The following is a 19,291-nucleotide window of genomic DNA, read 5'->3' as shown; positions in this document are numbered from 1 at the left end:
GACGGACCCGCACACCACCGCCGGTCCATCTCTTTGGAATCAAACATCAAGATGTTATCACGACCTACCACCACACTTCGTTGCCAAAAAGATCACATTCCACTCTCCTGCCAGATCCCGCGGCTGCCGCGCAGTCAGCACATTTGCAAAATTAAACTTAAACAAAAATCGCCGTCCATCTCTCGTCGGCGGAGCGTCGGTTGAGCGCGTCCGAGCGCGCTCGCGATCTGCTGTCGTTTGCAGGGCGACCGCATGTGGCACTTCGCCATGAGCCTCTTCCTGGTGGAGCTCTACGACAAGTCCCTCTTCCTGGCGGCAGTCTACGGCCTCACGGCATCCGGGTCCCACATCCTCCTGGGGGCCCTAGTGGGCGACTGGGTGGACAAAAACCCACGCATGCGCGGTGCGGCCCCCCCCCCCCCTCTTTTAGCCTCATTGCCGCACTCCACAACGCCACCTCGCCTTATAGTTGCTAAAAAACAAATACAAGGCTGTGTGATACACCGCGGCTGTGGCGGCGGCGGTTGCACGAGCACATATTGCAACGTCTCAAACGTAAAACACATTCCTGCGGAGGGAGCTGGTAGGAACGTTGGGTTGCTCGGTCAATGGCCTGCAGGGTCAACGGCGGCGTGGTGTATTCCGCAAATATGGCCGACTGTGAGGGCGGGCACAAGCCGGCGTCAGTAGGTTAAACGTTGAGTTTTATAAGGGCACCATGGGGTGACCAGCCCCTCCCCACCCAGCCCCTCCCCACCCTCCCCACCCAGCCCTTCCCCACCCTCCCCTCCACCCAGCCCCACCCCTCCCATTTTTGGATGCACGACGGACGGACACAATAATCCCCTGTGGGCTGGTGTAACCAGGAGGTTCCTACCAGTATAACGCTGCCCGAAACAGGAAAAAAAAATAACGACATTTTGGGCAGTGGGCCTTCTTTGCCCTGCTACGAGTGCCAATTCCTCACAATTCACGTTTTTCTAGCAGCAAACATTTGACATTTTTTCTTGCCAAAAAAAAAATTCTAATTTTATCCCCGTTGTGCTATCCCGCAGTTGTGCGCCTGTCCTTGAGCATCCAGAACTCATCGGTGATTCTCTGCGCCTTGGTGCTGCTCACGATCTTCCTGTGCAAAGTCCAGATCAGCCCCGTGTGGAACGGCTGGCTCATGGTGAGTTCGCGTCCGTGGCGGGCGGTGACAAACCCAGCAACGTGACACGAGAGCAGATCCACGCATAGTGGCCAATAATTCTGCCTCGTCACCCCCCCGACCCCCCCCTTTCTGTGGACACAATTGACGGGCAAATACGATTCCGCACGCCCATATCCAGTTACCTTAGCTTAGGCGAATTTCTCACCTGGCCTCGGTTGCTGCCGATCTTGGGCTCAACGATGGAGAGATGTTAACTTTCTCGCCTGGTATACAGGAGGTTGTGGGTTTGATCCTGACCTCCGCAGGTGGCGTGCTACGTGGTGGTGATCACAATCGGGGTCGTGGCGCAGCTGGCCGGCACGGCCATGACCATTGCCATCCAGCGCGACTGGATCGTCGTGGTGGCCGACAGCAAAGAGAAGCTGGCAGGTCAGCGGGTGCACGTCTCTCCTGGGTCAGCAGGGTGGGTTCACGCACGCAGGATTTTGGGCAGTGGCCAATTTATCCTTTCCCGTTCCGAGACATTGCAGGGTGGGTCCCCGTTCACCACCGAATCTCGGAACGCACGGGCAGTTCAGTGTCAATTTTATTTATAGGAGGCGCAGCGCCGTTGTATTTAAAGACATTGTACTCACAGCAGAGAACTGTAGCGACACGACCGCACTCTACGAAAGCTGGCGCCAAGCTGTGCCACACGCCCTCTCCGCATGGCCTTGTGGGAGCCGCCCCTCAGTACCGATACAGTTATTTTATTTTATTCCCTTCCGAATTGGAAGAAAAACTGATGACGTACACTTACTTACACGTACTTCATCGGAACGGGAAAAGGATTAAGCACAGCTCTTGCCCGAAACGATAGTCTGCTGTATATATTTTATATATATATTTTTTAAAGAAAGTGTCCGCGACAAACATGGGTCGAGACTTTCTTGGTGCATGTGCGCGAGCACCACTGCCAGTGCAATTTGCTGAAAAGAATGTTTTCTAGCACCAATATCAAATCGGCCTTTCATCACCCTTGTCCAAACAAAGGGGGGGGGGGGGGGTCAACGCCTCTCTCCAGCCTCTTGCCTGGCTAAATTGCAGACGATGGACTGAAATGTTTATCGAGTGTAAATACGAACGCCTTTAAAATTTGGACCCAAGTGTAGAAAAAAAATATGAAAAAATAAATCACTCGCAGTGCTGTTTTACCATGTGTTTGGCAGAGAATGTGGAACCCCCCCCTCAATGGAGCCATTTAAAAAGGCGATTTCTAAAGTCGCCCTTTCTTCCAGCGTCCATGGACACAACTTCCCCTTTGTAACCCGCCATGCCGAGACTGCCCATTAATAAAACGTATACGTTCGTCTCCTTATATTAAAATTTTTCCCCCCAAAAGGTGGAATGTTGTAGCGGTAAGTCACTAAAACTCCCGTCTTGTTCTTTAGCAGCATAGATTCATGCCAGAGGGCTCTAACCCAGCCAGACTGCAGGATAAACATTTCGGAGGACTCTTTGCTTAAGCTTGCTGGACCACCTTACCTATTGTTTTGGCTTTTCCCCCCCACAATTACGGGACATTAAAAATAAAGTGCCATCTTTGTCTCGTCTCAGGAGAAGAAAGACAATTCCATCAGGAACCCTGCAACTAGCAGTGCGCCCTCACCCTGTGTAAGAATTTGGCCTACGGAAGATGACCTCACTGAATTTCTTTCTCAGATCATTTCGATTTGGCCCCTATCCACAGTTGCTGATGCACTGCAGCCGGTAACGCACATACGTAGTGGCGCAAACGCCAAAGCTAATCTATCTCGCGCTGGTTTTTATCTACTACTTTTGGCCAATATATATATTTTTTATCAATTTGTCCATTATTCTCAAGGGGAGGTCCCCAATAGCAACTCAACTTTAGTCCATACTGCGTCATCTTTACGGGAGTTATCACACCGCCCCTTTCCATCGACAGGCAGATCTCACGCTTGAACACTTTGAACCTTCGTTTAGAAAGCATTAAAAACAAAACGTTGCCCACCCCCCATTGCGCAGGCATGAACGCGACCATGCGGCAGATAGACCAGCTCAGCAAGCTGCTGGCGCCCATGACGGTGGGGCAGGTGATGACCTTCCTCAGCCTGGAGTTCAGCTGCGGCGTCATCGCCGCTTGGAACCTCTTCTCCATGGTGGTGGAGTACTGGCTGCTGCGGCACGTGTTTCGCAGCGTGCCCGCGCTCGCTACCAAAGGAGCCGCCGTGGCTGACGCCAAGCGAGCGGGGGAGACCGAGGCCGCCGCTTGCGAACTGCATCCGCTGGCGGCAGGAGAAGGTAAGCGACGCGTCGCTGCTTCGTACCTCCGATTTGGCACGTACGGTTGGCTGCGTACGGCTGCATGGCGTACTGCCAGTAGTCGGCCTTCCTGGCAGGCCTGGGTCTGGACATCCTACAATGACGGTGTTGGCATTTCAGATATCACTCCCCATTAACGTTAGTCGTGGCCGGGAGACATTTCGCTCCACATGATGGGAGCTTCGTCGGGAACGGAATGATTCAGCTCATCTGTTGTATTTTAACAGCATTGCGCTACTTTAATTGCCTGCTGTGTAACTTTTCCCTGAACCAGAAATCTGATTAATTAACATTGTGAACAATCACTACCTATCCAAAAGCTATGGTAATTGATTTTTTTTCATTATGTGGATTTAAATATATTTACCCTTCACAAATGTGATTTGTTTTGGGCGTTTAACTTAATCAGATGCGTGATATATTATCTATTGCTCCAGTGGATCATGAGACATTGCGACGGTTTGGAGGTAGTGGGGGGGGGGACTTCATCCAGCAGTGGATTGATCATGGCTGAAGATGAGAATAAATTATCTGCTTGCAAAGCCACACAAAGCACAACAGTGTCTGGTAGGAGGACGCAACTCTTGCACGAGGATCCGCGGAAGCCGTTGCCGCGATTTAGCCTCGGGAACGACGCCGCCCTCCCCACCCCTGCCTGTCCGTTTTGTCCTCAGATAACGAGACCAACAACACCGAAGAAAAGTCTGCCATCGACAAGAGCTCCAAACCTCAAGTCGTTCCAAACACCAAGTCTGGCAGTTGGCTGGCGATTCTGGGGAAGCCCCTACGCACGCTTCGCTATGGCTGGGTGGCGTACTACCGACAGTCGGCCTTCCTGCCAGGCCTGGGCCTCGCCTTCCTCTACATGACTGTGTTGGGATTTGACGGCATCACCACGGGTTACGCGTACGCGCAGGTGAGGTCACGCAGTAGCAGTGGCAGAATTGGTATTCCTTTCATAATGTAGGTTTTTGGGTTATATATCGCCACACAGTAAATGTGTTGTTAAACCTGCCAACACCGAACACAGCCAATGAATAAGGTTTGTAAGCAAAACATGCCAATTAGTTACTAGTTCAGCACATCGGTGTGTTGGAGACAACTGCTGACGTAGGAGTTCTCCTGCTGTGTTTGTTTCATCTGACGACGGTTGCTTGTGTTGCGATCGAAACGTCGTGATCTATTAATTTTCTATCTACGTGACTTTACCGAAAGAACCGAAGAGTACCTATTAGTCATATTAATACATTAATATTGCTTAAGATTTTGCTACCTTAGGTGGTACCAATTTCTGGCCTATATAGAAAGCATGGCCCCACATTTCTCTGTATGAGCCCACACAAGAGGGTGGGTGGGTGTGCCGTGTCATGGAACCATACTGGTTTTGCCGCACCGGTGCATTCCTACCATGTCAAGAGCTGTGAAACCGGTCCGACCCAAAATCTAAAAGTGGACAAACAGCATGGACAAAAATTGCTGCAGACGCCAAACTGGGTAACGGCCGAAACGCCCGATTAAAAAAAAAACGGCAAAGATAAATATCGAGAAAGTGTCAATTTATGACCCGGTGAAAAGTAAAAAAAAAATCTCAAAAATCACACGTGAACTTAAACATTTAACAACCTTGCAATTAAGCTCCGGAATATGCGGAATTACAATCTCGCGGCTGCCAACGTTAAATCTTGCGCCTATTTTCCAGCGAGACAATGTGGCTTTACCGAGCAGCGCGATTTGATCGTGGCTGTCGACGGCGATTATGATGACGACGACGACGACGGTGAACATTGATGAACGTTATTGCTGTTCTCGTCCCGCCGCCTCGCCTGCGCCCCCGCCGGGGGCAGGGCGTGAGCACCTCGGTGCTGAGCATCATGGTGGGGCTGTCGGCCACGCTGGGGCTGGTGGGCACCGTGCTCTACCTGCGTGCGCGGCGCCGCTGCGGCCTGGTGCGCACCGGCGCCCTCTTCAGCCTGGCGCAGGTCTGCTGCCTCCTGCTGTGCGTCGCGTCCGTGTTCGCGCCGGGCAGCCCGCTCGACCTGACTGCCCCGCTGCACAAGCCGCGCCTGGTGAGACTGGTCAGGTCACCGCCGCCGCCGCCGCCGCCGCCGCCGCCACCACCACGATGATGACGACGACGATGAAGATGACGTCGCTGTTAACAGCGCCATCACTGTTCGTAGCGCTATTTCCCCGCACCTCCGATTAGCACGGTTGGCTACGTGCGGTGCGAAAGAAATTCAACATAAATAGGTCCACACACACACAAAGACAATGAATGATGGCATTGTGATGGCTGTAGTCATCTATCAAGACAGAGATCAGCCCCCCCCCTCCCCTCCCATATAGCCTTCAAGGCTGAGTCGACCTAGGGGAGGCCCGTGACAGGTTCAGATATTCGTCACCGAGCGGGAACAGAACTCGGGTCACCAGGTTCGTAGCGCAGTGCCCTGACCACTACATTACGGCCCACACGCAAATTCACGTGGATTGGCTGCTGGGACTGCGTGCATCCCTGTAAATAGGCATATACCAATACCCAGGGGTGGAATGTTGCTTTTGTCTATTGTGCATTTTGCTTTAGCTCCCACCCACCCCGCCCTGAAACTCCTCTCCGACGGGGCTATTGTAGCTTCTCCATCCCGGGTCTGACAGCCACCCTCGCGCGCCACGCCGTGCGATTTTCTTTGTGTGTATGACAGGATAATCACGCAGCCGAGCCCACGGTTGCTTACGAGGCAAACGGGACCTGGTTTCAAAACGTCACGACAAACGTCACCGCCACCGTTCAGCCGCAGATCCTCGACTACACCTCGATTTCGCTCTTCTTTGCCGGAGCCATCCTGTCCAGAGTTGGTACGTTGAGCAACGCTTGAATGTACGTATGTCGAAGCTTCTTTCGCACCGTACGTAGCCAAGCGCCCCAATCGGAGGTGCGGCCGAAGGACGACTAAACACAAGAAGCAGTTCTAAAGACGTGAGCTTTCAAATTAGATTTAAGTGCATGTCTCCAGTGGCTTCCCAATATCGGAATGAAGCGCAATCCAGACGGCCGCAGAAGCGTGTCTGAAAGCGCGCGATGCGGCGACCGTCTTTCTTCGACGGCCAGCCAAAATGTGCTGCTGCGGGGATGACCGGAGTTCGCGTGATGGTTTATGCTCCTTGACGAGATCAGCCAAAATTGTTGGCAAGGCTCGCTTAAAAGCTAAAATAGGTAACGACAACAAATGGTGTAAAACCCTTGGATGCAATCGCTCCAAGGGAATAGGCCTGCTGCGAGAGTTAAACATCCAGGCCACAAATGGACAATTCAACCTCATGGCGGGACCCCGGGGTCCCATGAGCCCCTGGCTCTCGCATAAACTGCGTTGCGACGTCATTTTACGTCTGTTGAAGGCGAACGACACGGCAATCTATTCCTCTCGACAAGCTCTGCACGATGCGCTAATCAAAGTTTAAAAGTTTTGTTTCTCCTGCGCATTCGTCCTCGCCGCTGCGCTTGGACACGACACGACATCAGAACAATCTGCGCCGGGTGGGTCGCGGGGTTGATGTGCGCGGTGGGACGGAGTCGCCAAAAATAAATAAATTACGATTTTGATTTTGTTTATTCGGGACCCCGGGGTCCCGCCATAACGACTGAAAGTTGGTGCAAGGAACGCGTGTTGTATGCATTGTGTCTGCGTGGCCACTAGAGGCCGCCATAGCGTAACAAACACAATTCTCATACTGAATTACGACAATGACATTGTGATGTGGGGTGGGGGGTATGAATCATTACTCCCTTGAAAAAATAAAAAAAACAATCGGACCGGCCTCATTTCGTTCCTCAGTACAGAACTGAAGTTTCGTCTGCGTTGTTCTTCTGGACCGAACAAAAACCAAGGTGCAGGGGCTGTACCTTTGTTTTCCCAGCCGATGAGAACTCATTATCAGCCAGGAGAGAATGTTACCTTGATACGCAATTTAAACCTCTGCGGATGTGGTCGGGTAGCTCAGGAGGTCAAGGACCACTTAGATCGTGGGTTAAATTAGTTTTTATAGTTTTTGGGCCACTCGTCATTAAACTGGGCTTTCTATTGTCACGAGTCGAGTCTCAGCCTGGGTCACCAGCGACTTTCACGCTGATAAAACAACCCCCTCCCTCCCTGTTACATTATAGTTTTGATCTTTCACTCAATTTCGGAAGATTGCAACTCGGGAAATATTAAATGTTGGTTCGATTGCCATTTTGAGTTTTGACTGCCACGTCGCATTTCCATTGCAGAGCATCTGGAGGACTTGCAGTGCTCCTAAGTGTGAGTGAGAGGTCACTATAAAAAAGTGATTTCTAAAGGTAGTTATGAGATGCCATCGTCTTCTGCAGGCACGTTATCTAACACGAGGCGATCCGCTGCACTGCTTTGCAAGAGTTCCCGATGGACACTTGATAATCGATTACACTGGTCAACACACTTTTTCTGGCATAAGGTATTCCAACGGTTGTAAGGTAATTTTGGGGTGCTGATTCCAAATCTGGCATCAGTTTTTGTCTATCACATCAGGTTTTTGAGATATCAAATATTTTTTTCAATAAAAACTGCAGAAGAAAAATATTAAATAAATGTGGATATCTACATAAAATTATATTATAAACACACTATCCTAAAAATACAGCACCATATTTTAACACTAAAGCAGTCACTGACTCGCAACAACTTGCAATCATAAGTGACAAAGTTAATTTCAGGTAAAATCTATGAAAATGGGGTATGCCGATAGCATAAAATGAGATGTGATAGAGCAAATCTGAGATCAGATTTGGAATCAGCACCCTGAAATTAGTCTAGAACAGCTGCAAAAGTCCAGGCCAGAAATTTTTTTTTGTTGTTGATCAGTGTTATCCAACGATGTGATGCTCAATGCATAATTTGGAGAGCTATAAAAGTTACGAACTTCAGATAATTCTAATTTTACCACGAAAAATACCACAGAGAGCACGTGGCGGTTAGGGATCAGCTGGCTATTCTAACCCTCAAGAGAACTGAATTAAAGCAGGAAGGGATGCTTTTCTTTATTCTCCATTACCCTGATAGTCATCTAGGACGTGTCCAAGAAGATGCTCATGTGGCTCAGGAATTACTATTTAACATTACTGCTCTGCTGCCACAGCGCAACGCTGCAGGTGAAAACCATTTCAAGAGAGCACGTGGTTGTGCTTAAGAATTGATTCTTAACGGGTTTGGAATCCTTTGAAGTGTTGACCCAAGCAGTACCGCAGTTCGTCCGCTGGACGATGGCTTGTGTGTAGATCCAGGCTTGTGGTTCCATTCAGGTGCAGCAGTTGGCGGGCCAAGTGGTCAGACTGTGCGACTTGTGATCGGCTTGTAGTGCGTGTTCTTTGGCACGATGTTCGACGGTTCGCTGGGAGATTTTTCAGGAACCGAACCCACATGATGAGAGTGCTATGCAGCACAACCTCCGTGAACCTATTGCAAAAGTGGGCACTTTCAGTAATAACCCAAAGAAGGAGGGACCACCTTCCTTGGTAAGACTTGGGTTGAGCGGCGGTGGTTTCGTGGTTATCGCACTGCAATGTGAACCCAGAGACCTGAGTTTGACTCCCACTCATGGCTAACAGCACCGGTGAGTGATCGCTGAACCTTGGACGCCCGCCCGCACTTCACCAACCTTCACCGACCAACGTGGTGAAGTATGGTCAAACCCCCACGATATTTGGTCAACCAAATAATTTCTCATTTTACTCAAAAACTCCTGTGATTATTTTCTTGAGAGAGTGTTCTTGTTGTGCAAAGAATGGGGTCAAGAAGCCACTCCTGCTGGTGCCTTGACGATTTCCAAAACAAAACAAGGGGCATAGCAGGTTAAGCGGAAAGGTTTTCAAGGTGGCACTGTTCGTTCATGTTCCGGAAAGACATGGGGCCAGAACCCAGGCCTATCAATCATTCATTAAATCACAAAATATGGTCAGACACGACGTTAGCAGCGCATACAAAAGACAAAAACATCTCACATTTGTCAAAAACACTGTGGCCTTAAAAAGTATTCAATGGGTGACGTTTCGGGCAATGGGCGACGTTTCGGGCAATGGCCCTTCTTCACAGCACATGTGAAGAAGCCAGAGAGGCAGTTGCATCAGTCATCACCATCTGCTCCCGCCTGGGCCATGTACATCACGTGGCATCGGAGAGAGAGGCACTGCAGGCCTTCACCGTGGGGTGCCACGGTGGCGAGATGGTAACTACCTCGCCTGGTATACAGGAGGTCGTAGGTTCGATTCCAACCCTGACGCCTGCTGTATTGAATGAGTTTGCAGGTCCTACATTTTTTTAATCCTTTATATTAAGTTCACTTGCTTGCTTGCGTGCTTACGACCGTGCAAATCTTTCGGTCGTTTTTTAACCCACTCCCCGTGATCCAATCGAGCTGACATTTTGCACACAGATTCGTTGTGCGTGACAGTTTATTTTCGTGAAAATTTTTTTCCAAAATTTTCTACTTTTTAGGAAAAAAAAAATGTCATATTTAATTTAAAATACCAATGTGATAAAAATGAAACTCTTACTCAAGAAAAACAGAAATGAATAATAAAATAAAACCGATGCCACGCATATAAAGGATTTATAGTGAAAAACTTTGTTTTTACGGGTTAATTATTTTCCCCTCCACATTGAGAATCAACAACATGCACTTAAGAGTATGTGGCTGCTATACATTTCCACTATGATGAACCGCTTCGTTAGGCCATGTTTAGTGGCCAGGTCGCTTCTGAAAGAGCTACAATATAGTTCAGTGGGGCCTGGCCAACTAAAAAAATTGTTTAGTTTTTAATAGTTTATAGTTTAAACGATTTGGTATGTGCCCATGGAACATAGGCACAATAGTGTCTCTGAACTCGCTTCAGACCTCTCGCCTCTTTTTGTCCGCCCTCGCGCGCAGGCCTGTGGGGCTTCGACCTGTCGGTGACGCAGATCTTCCAGGAGACGGTGGCGGAGAGCGAGCGCGGCGTTGTCACGGGCGTGCAAAGCTCGCTCAATAGCCTTCTCAACGTGCTGCGCTTCATCATGGTCATGGTGGCGCCCAGCGTGCACCACTTCGGCGCTCTCATCCTCGTCTCCGTGGCGTTCGTCACGGCCGGCGGCCTCCTCTACACGCACTACGCCGTGCGCACGTTGGGCCCCGGCGGCCTCTGCACCTGCGGCACGCCGCCGCCGCCGCTCGACGGGCCGAGCGGCGGGCCGGCGGCCGAGCGGGACGGCGGGGAGAGGGGCGAGCGGCGCGGCGAGGGCGACGGGAAGAAGCGGATGTGAGGGGCCGTTGCCCGCGCGGCCCGTTGGCGGCGTTGCCCGCGGTCGCCGGGAACGCGTTGCCGGCGGGAGCATTGCCTTTTGGCGGTTGAGAGGAATGCCGATGGTCGGTGAGATCGTTGCCTGTGGCCTCTGGGAGTTGCTAGCGACGGTTGCCTGTAGCCAGTAAGAGCGCTGCCTTTGGCCGGCTGGGGACTGTTGGCTGTGGCCGTCGTAAGCGTTGGCCCCATGTGCTTGCCGGGAGCGTTCCCTGTGGTCGTTGCCTTTGGCCAGGGAAAGCGTTGCCTGCGGCACGTGGCGATTTCGCTTGTAGCTACCGGGGGAAGTCGACTGGGATCGTTCCCTGTGGCCGATGGGAGCGTTGCCTCGGACTGGTGGGGAAGTGTTGCCACCTTTAGCAGGCATCAGCAGCATTACTTGAGCCTGTGGCAGGTGGCAGTGGTTTCCTTTAGCTCATGGGAACATTGCCAATGGACAGTCGGAGCGTTGCCAGGGGGCGGTAAGAGGTGTTGCCTACGTTCACGACAGGAGTCGCGTTCCTTGCCAGTTGCTGGTGGGTCGTATGGTTAAGCGGCCACCGTCACTACTTGACCCAGCGAAATGCATTTGCACATGCCACCATGCCACTCTTGCCAGTGAGGTCACCCTGCTCTCATCCTGGTGTCAACTAAATACAACTTAAGAGTCAGTTGGGTATTGTAAGCCTGTGTGCCCTGCTTTATACAGAGCAGAGGAATACTTTAAATAGCACTGAGCAGGTAGCAAGCATTAGGTTTGGCCGTTTAAAGAGCTAGATGACTTGTAAGTATTACTTTTTTTTTACTTTATCCCCAACATCCGTGCACTTGTCGAGGGGAAAGTTGGTCGACACTTGACCACGTCGGTCGGTCTGTTTGTGACGTAGACATTTGGGGCATTGCAACTTGTTTTGGGTCAGCGGTGTTCTTTTGCCAGAGGTTTGTCCCAATAAGTGGACTCTGCTGTCTGAGTACTCTCTCTCTCTCTCCACGGTCTTTGCGTTATCGCCATCTCCACAGTGCCTCTGCCACACGCTCTCCTGTAACTCTGAACTCTCTTTCCACCAATGCTGTCTTCCGACCCTCCTGGCCACATGTCTGAAACATATCGGTCTATTCGCACCCCCACCTTCTCCTCTGTCCACGATGTCGTCAAGTCACATCATTGGAAAGCGTGGAGCCTCATCATCGTCGTCGTCATCCTCTTCATTCAAGTTCTCTCCTTTGACAGCCTTTTTGTGGGCGTCCTGTCCAATCCCGCGGACTCTTCTCGACTGTCACTTTAACGTCTCCAATTTGGGTTTATTTGTTCCCAGATCCACGTGCAACTCGTCCTGTCAGTGCACTCGTAGTGGTGCGCTTCTCGAAGCTTCTGTGCCCAATTTGAGCTTTTGTCCCATTCGGAAACTTCACCCACGGTCTGGGTGAGGGGCTCTCTGGTGTTCCCTTTTAGTGGAGGCCCTCCTGCCCAGCAGTGACGCGATCAGGGCTGTTACCTCGACTTGCAATAGACAACCCGTGGCTCCACTCTCGCTAGGCTGCCTTTGACCACTGTGCCCACTCGCATGCTAACTAGCCAGGCGACTCACAGTTCGAACTGTCGATCAAATTACTTCGCTCGTTTAGCCGTGTGGCTCGGATAATTTTGGCAAATAAATTACGGTGCTCAAGTCTGAAAAATTCTGCTGCTAATCCGATCATGCCAGTGTCGAAGAGACCAGTGCTGGCGTGAGGTGCTTATCGCTCCTACGGAGGGGTGACAATACCCGTCGATTGATATCGATTTAAGCTCACGACGCGTAGAAATATATTTCTAATCGGATATTTTGTTTCGCGTATAAAATGGGGTCATGTGATCATTCCAGCCACTAGAGGCCACTGCGTTAACAATAAGAGAATCGATTCTTGATTTGAATAACGTCCCTGAATTATAATTCATTGAATTGTGAGGGGGCAGGGGGGCTGGGGGGGATTGTAGCTACCCTACTCATAAGAACATATTATTTAGTTGGAGGTGGCTCGGTGACTCAAGAGGTCAAAGCACTGAGCAGGCACTGCCGAGGTTATGGGTTCCCATCCAGGCAGTCGTCGAAAATTCCATCATTTGAGAATTAAAATAATCATTGTGCTACCCTCCTCCGACTTGAGGTCAATCGGAGGGATCTCGCCGGGTAGCTCTTCGACATCCACTTCTGTGGGCCGTTCTCGAACACGAAAAGAGGGGGGCTGCACCGCTGTGCGAGAGATCCGAATGATTCCTCGGCTCGTGGCGTGACAGCCAAGAGCACAATCAGGGTGAAATAGGAGGTGGGGGGGGGGGCAATAACACTCACAAAAATAGGAAAAAGGTGTATTAAATCAAGAATGATTCTTGCGTACTCTTTTTCATTTGTTTTCTTTTTACTGCTGTTATTACTGTATGTAGATTGATAACGTGTTTTTTTGCTAAATGGGACCAGTGGAACTAAAGCAACCACTCAACGGTGGATTTGTATAAAACGCACAATACGGTATACGTTTGTTGGTTTTGTTGATACAATACGAACGTTTCCGTGATCATATGTTTGTGAGCTTTCCAGCGCTGCTGGTGTGGACGCTGTCCGGGCTTGTTACTCTTTTAAACATCGTACTTCCAGGCATGACTGCATCGACAACATTTGTTAGCGGATATGCAATGCAGCCCTGGCTATTACTGCGGATGCAATAACTATAAATACTTCGCACTGTCTGCTTCAAACAGCGGACGTTAAAAATCCCGTGACATTATGAATACTTTATTTTAAAGAGCAGGCCGTGTGCACGCGCGTGCGCCCGTCATGGAGCAAATTTCGGAAACATTAAAAAAATGGTGTAAAGTTATTAATTGGCAAAGCCCTCATTGCGTGATCGCCCCCTTTCTGGCGGACTGTTCTACGTCTGTGAAGCACATCGCCCTTTCCACTTTAGCCTCGTGCTGTAAACAGCGGCGGCCAATGCATGACTCCGTAGGTGTGGCTTTCCAAAAAGATTTGTTGCGAATCCTAGGACAAAACGGAACGAAAACTAGCATAAGCATACATACTTACGTACAATGTTCATTATGGCCGATGGGAAATATATTTTTAAAAAATCCCCGACTAAAAAAATATCTCCTTGCCAATCGAAGATGCTGGAGAACTTTGGTCCAAAGTATATTGCAATCAAATCCTTCCAGCAATTGTTGGTCAAAAATGGATCGCAGTGCCTGGTGTATTGGCCACTGCTGTACTATACGAAGGGTGGAAATTCTGAATACTGTTTTATAACAGAATAGCTTTTCATGAATGTATTCACGTGTCACCGATGCTGGAATGTGAATTGATTGTTTATTATTTATAGGGGTATAACGATGCATGGATTAAATTGACGATTGTCGATTCTTTAAGACTGACGATAGGCGGTTCTTGAACCACGCGTGCAAAAATCAAAGTTGTATCTTTGCACGTGTCGTCCGTAATGGGATCACATGACCCCCCTCCCCCCCAGCCACGAGAGGCCGCTACTTTGACCATCACGTAAAAAAACTAATCTAATCGTGCCCCGTATCGCAATAATCGAATCACAACATGGGGCTCCAAGTAATTCTAGATTTGAAGCTTTCGTGACTGCAAGGATTCATATTCTTAGTTCTTTCGGTAAAGTCACGTAGGTAAAAAATGAAATTAAAATTAATAAAAATAGAATAAAAATCACGACGTTTCGGAGGCAACACGAGTCTCCGTCATTTTGTGTTGCCTCCGAAAGGTCGTGATTTTTATTTTATTAATTTTAATTTTTAATTTCATTTTTTACCTACGTGACTTTACCGAAAGAACTAAGAATATCTAAGTAATTAGTACACTTATCATGACAAATAACATCAGTAGCCGTGTGTGTGTGTGCGTAAGTGATGTTCTCATCAACGCAATCTGAACGCTGCCTCGCTGTGTAATACATGTAGCGGAGGATGTTGACCGTTTTTGAAAACTTGGAGTAAAATAATGTGGAGCCCCCGAAACAAAAAGCTGCCGGGTTGATTTAAAACCACCAAAATCCAAACCACGGAATGCGATCATGGGACAGTCCAACGAAGTTACACCTCAAAAGTTGTGGAAACCACGTGGTGCAACCCACCCCCACAATTGTCCCCGTCCGCAGGATAAAACACGCGTGGAAAAAATCAAAGGTCGTGTTGGTTCTGCGCAAGTCAAAAAGCACTGCGTCCTGTGTGATATACACACACGCACGCACCACTGGAACGAAGCATGCCCAGGAGTGAGAGCGGTTTAACCAAGGCCCGATTGTAGCCGTGTCTGGGGCTTTGGTGGTGTTCATTCAGACGCTGTCTTTCCGACAGACCTGTTCTTCACCTGAGGACGGCTGCTTGCGTTGTGGCCGAAATGTCGTGAGAATTGTATTTTATTATGTTTTATTTTTATTATTTTATTATTTCCCTTCTACGTGACTTTACCAAAAGAACCAAGAAGGTGTCTGGGGCTCTTTGACATGTTCCCACCCGGCACGCCGCATCCAGAATACCTCCTGCTGTGGCTGTGAATGATCGTGCCACCTACTCCAAGTCTACCAGTGATCCAGGGCCCTGGGTGTCACACATGCTAGACACTACCTACCTGCACTTGACTGAGTTGTGGGCTTTATGACAGTGCTTAGCTACACAGTTAATGTTGGACAGGTGTCTTAACAGTTTCGTGTTCAAGGATTGGAATGCAAAGACGCCGCCACTGTACTGCAGTGGTACACGAGGGCATTGTCGGGATTTCCGTGGCTAAACATAAACAGTGGCATCAACACTGTCTGTCGGGTTGGAATGATTTTCTATTTGCTTTCATTGCTGTACTTTGTGTTTTTGTAATTTCGATTAACCGGGTGGATGTTGAAAAATGTTAAGTATTCTGGTCACTCGTTCTCACCTGGTTACACAAAAAGAAACAAATACTTCGCGTATGCTGCATTTGTTGTGGCGTACAAGCACAAACAAAACAACTCGCACATTCGTTGTGGCCTTAAAAGTAAAAAAAGTACATAATAAGCAACATTTTTGGCAACGGTCCCTCATTTGTATGCAATGAAAAGCCCCTTTGCCACAGTGTTAGTGACGAATGTGTTGAGTTTTTTGGTTTGATAGAATTGGTTTGACCTCCACAGCCACCAGAGATGTTTATGTAAATGTAAAAAAATAATAAACAATTATCAGATTGAATCATAACCATGAATTGACAAATGAACCTTATGGCAGTACCCCGGCTCTCGCATAATGTCCGTGATGCAGTCACTTTTAGTCTGTTGATGGTCGGCGATGCGGCAATCGACTCATCTCGACGAGCTGTACACGATGCACCGCTACGGTGCCACGTGCGAGCGTTCAGGGTTTCAGCGCAATAGTCCTCGCTGCGTTTCGGATTGATTGGTACCCCAGTTGCGGAGTGAAGTACACCCTGGGGAAAAATTGTGTCCCAGAAATAAAATATGTAACTGCCTCGGCCATCTACTATTATTTGGTCACCCCGGGGTACCGCCATAAGGATCATATGAATCCTCTGTGACCTCGCAATTCCAATACGACCTGAGAGAAATGCTTGAATTGCACCCGCCCAATGCCAGGCAATTTTAGCAGCCGGGCCCGAGAGTGAGAGGCCGGTTTGACGGCATGTTTCAGAGGTACGTTGTGCGTCGGCATTTTTTGTGTGTGTGGGTGCGCGCATTCCACTGGGCATTAGATGTTTTAAATGATGGATTTGGGAGTGTGTATATTAAAAAAATAGTGAATTGTATGCATTGATAACCTGAAGGCCGTCACCAATTAAGCACACTTCTGATCCTCTTTAAATCAATTGTCAAGCACAGCCCCAAACTGCAGAGTGCACAGCCGCAAACAATACTAATTGAGGCGTAATTACCTCCAAGTTTAACACAAAACCGAGTTCATAAAATGAAAGTGTGCTGCTCTGTGGGAAGGCTTACAGTGGTCGTCCTATGGACAGCAGGCGCTCGTCCCCTGCGAATTAGGAATGTGGATTTGTCCACTGCCGTAAACGGGAGCTGAATGCTACCACTGCAAGAAGGAACGCAGAGGGGGGCTTAACACACGGGGAAGCGCCCCCCCTCCCTCTTTATTGCCACGTGCAGCCCCCCAGGCTCGGCCACCCTGTCTCTCTCTCTCTGACATGTTCCCACACCTTGTCCGTAGATGTGACAAGCTCTGCTGTGATGCTATTTTGCTAAGGGTGCTTATAAACAACACCCTTACACTACACCACTGTGTGCTCCTTTGAACGGGAGAACACTAAAAGAAACAGACTACAGCACTTATGACCCCACGGGGTTTCATCAAGTACTGTGCTTTCCCACAGGGCACTTTGCCGTGTGCTGGTGGCAACCTGACACGCGCGGTATAATCATCATCTGATTTACAGCCCGGTTTGTTAATCCAGCGATGGGAGGAAGGCCGTGTCTGCTTGACCATACTTCACGCTGGTCACTCACCACTTGGACCTTAGCCGTGACCGGGTATGGAACTCAGGCCACCGGGCTCGTAGCACAGCAGCGTGACATCCACGACGCCACCGCTCCGTCGGATGCGGTCATACTCACACCCCACCCCGGGCAGCATTTAGCGATTTTTTTGTAATCAAATTTAAAAACGGAATTTGAACTTGACGAACCGAATTGGAATGCCCATGCGTTCGAGGCTCACAATTCGCGTGGGCGAATTGTGAGCCTAACGTCACATTGCAATGCTTGCAGTAACCCAGTAAGAGTCGTGTTTCTGTGCCTTCTTCCCTCGTTAGTTGCGCAATTAAACAAAACCTCGCTTGCCCATGGGCAAGTGGAGTTGCTAGCTGCACAGTATCACTTCCGACGCGTATTCTGTTGATGGGTCACAGCACGTGTCGATACATCTACGATGGCTGTTGCCGCGGTGGAACGGGTCAAGGTCGACAGTTCCACCATTCCACCTCCTGGTGTGGTAGTTGAAAAAAATTGAAACGTTCCATATACCACCCGCCCTCGGCTCTGTCCACCCACCAGTATAAACTGGTCCATCAGTCTCATGATCGGTGGGTCGTGCGTGGTAAAATGTGGGTATCCCCACCTCTTCCGAGATATTGTGTCCAGCGTGGAAGTGGAGACCAAAATGCCTGCTCGGTGGAGCTCTCTCGTGGAGGCTGTTCTACTAACATTGGGCATTAGCGAGTACTTGCAGAGCTGCACCTTCATGAACAATCGTTTAAAATGAGTTTTGTGGTTGGAGTGTTTTTGGTTGGATGCTGTTTTTATAATGTTTTTTTTGCATGAAAAATGTTTTTTTTAGATAACCGAGTCAGGATTGTCGAATTATATTTCCATTCAATGTCATCGTTTATTTTCCAACTGTGCAATGATTTAAGTGACGAAACGTCTGTTTTGCAGTACCAATCTGTAATTAGGATTACTTTCCCCTTGGCCACTTATTTTTCTGATTACTTAAAAAGCACACCGTATTGGCATGTAAAAGCTGTATATTGGTCCTGCCACACTGATTGTGCAGGTATAATTTGCATGTGTGCAATTTTTTTTGTAACTGCTCTCGGTGTGTCAGTCAAATACTTATTTTCTAAACGTCCATTGAATAAAATGAACATTTGCGTGCGGTGCCGTTTGCAAAATCGCCACCATAAAAAAAATAAAGTTTTTTTTCTATGGTTGTATCCCTAATATTTTCTTGTACATCATTATGTCACATTAAAGATTTGTCACATTCCACTGCTGGATAAGGGCCTCCCCCCCCCCCCCCATACACCTTACAAGTCCTGAACTGTATGTTGAACTTCTTTCGCACTGTACGTAGCCAACCGTACTAATCTGAGGTGTGGGTCGGGAAGATGTCTGTAAACGGGACATGAAGAGCTGCGACATCAACCCGAATGACTGGGAGAAAACTGCCGGTGACCGATTCAGCTGGCAGCAGGCTGTGAAAACAGGCCTCAGGAGAAGGCGAGGAGAAAAGACACACTGCTTTGCAGACAAAGGGAGCGACGTAAAGAACAAGCAACAAACACCTCTAGAGCTGCCACCGCATTCACTTTCAATTGTTGTGGCAAGGATTGCCACTCAAGGATTGGCCTACTAAGTCATTCTATGCGCTGCACAACTTACAGCTGACCTCGTAAGGCGCAAAAGAAATTGTCTCTCGAGACACAAAGGCCTATGATGATGGGTCGGGAAGCACGACAGATACTCGCTGACCGCATCGCTTCATCTTCATGTGGATCATCCACTCGGGCAGGTTCTCTCCTGTGGTTGCTACTCCATAAGCAGAAATGAAATTGAGTATCATCTGGATTCAACATTCGAAACCATAAGTGCCTGCAAATGAGCTCACTTGTCGAGGTTCCATACAATGGCGTGCAAGGAAATGGCAATGCAGCAAAAGTTGACCCCTAATTGTAGATGCAGGACAGGTCGTCACCTCACCAGCTTATACCCCCCCCCGG

General features: G+C 49.1%; 1 protein-coding gene across 4 annotated transcripts in view; it reads left to right on the top strand.

Moving 5' to 3' along the window:
* The window catches only part of LOC144724622 (solute carrier family 40 member 1-like), a 37,861-nt gene extending 19,353 nt beyond the window's left edge, over nt 1-18,508 (top strand). For all 4 annotated transcript variants that reach the window (XM_078603900.1, XM_078603901.1, XM_078603902.1 and 1 more), the window contains 8 exons: nt 244-403; nt 1,056-1,171; nt 1,459-1,582; nt 3,182-3,457; nt 4,153-4,394; nt 5,323-5,544; nt 6,178-6,331; nt 10,415-18,508. In XM_078603900.1, coding sequence (XP_078460026.1) covers nt 244-403; nt 1,056-1,171; nt 1,459-1,582; nt 3,182-3,457; nt 4,153-4,394; nt 5,323-5,544; nt 6,178-6,331; nt 10,415-10,785 — 1,665 coding nt within the window. In that variant the 3' untranslated portion in view covers nt 10,786-18,508. The remainder of the gene's footprint in view (nt 1-243; nt 404-1,055; nt 1,172-1,458; nt 1,583-3,181; nt 3,458-4,152; nt 4,395-5,322; nt 5,545-6,177; nt 6,332-10,414) is intronic.
* Nucleotides 18,509-19,291: the final 783 nt, after the last annotated feature.

Source organism: Lampetra planeri, chromosome 21, assembly GCF_965212315.1.
Source record: "Lampetra planeri chromosome 21, kcLamPlan1.2.h2, whole genome shotgun sequence".
In the NCBI taxonomy this organism is placed as follows: domain Eukaryota; kingdom Metazoa; phylum Chordata; class Hyperoartia; order Petromyzontiformes; family Petromyzontidae; genus Lampetra; species Lampetra planeri.
The sequence above is the reverse complement of the archived record's forward strand: the minus strand, read 5'-3'. Positions and strand labels throughout refer to the sequence as shown.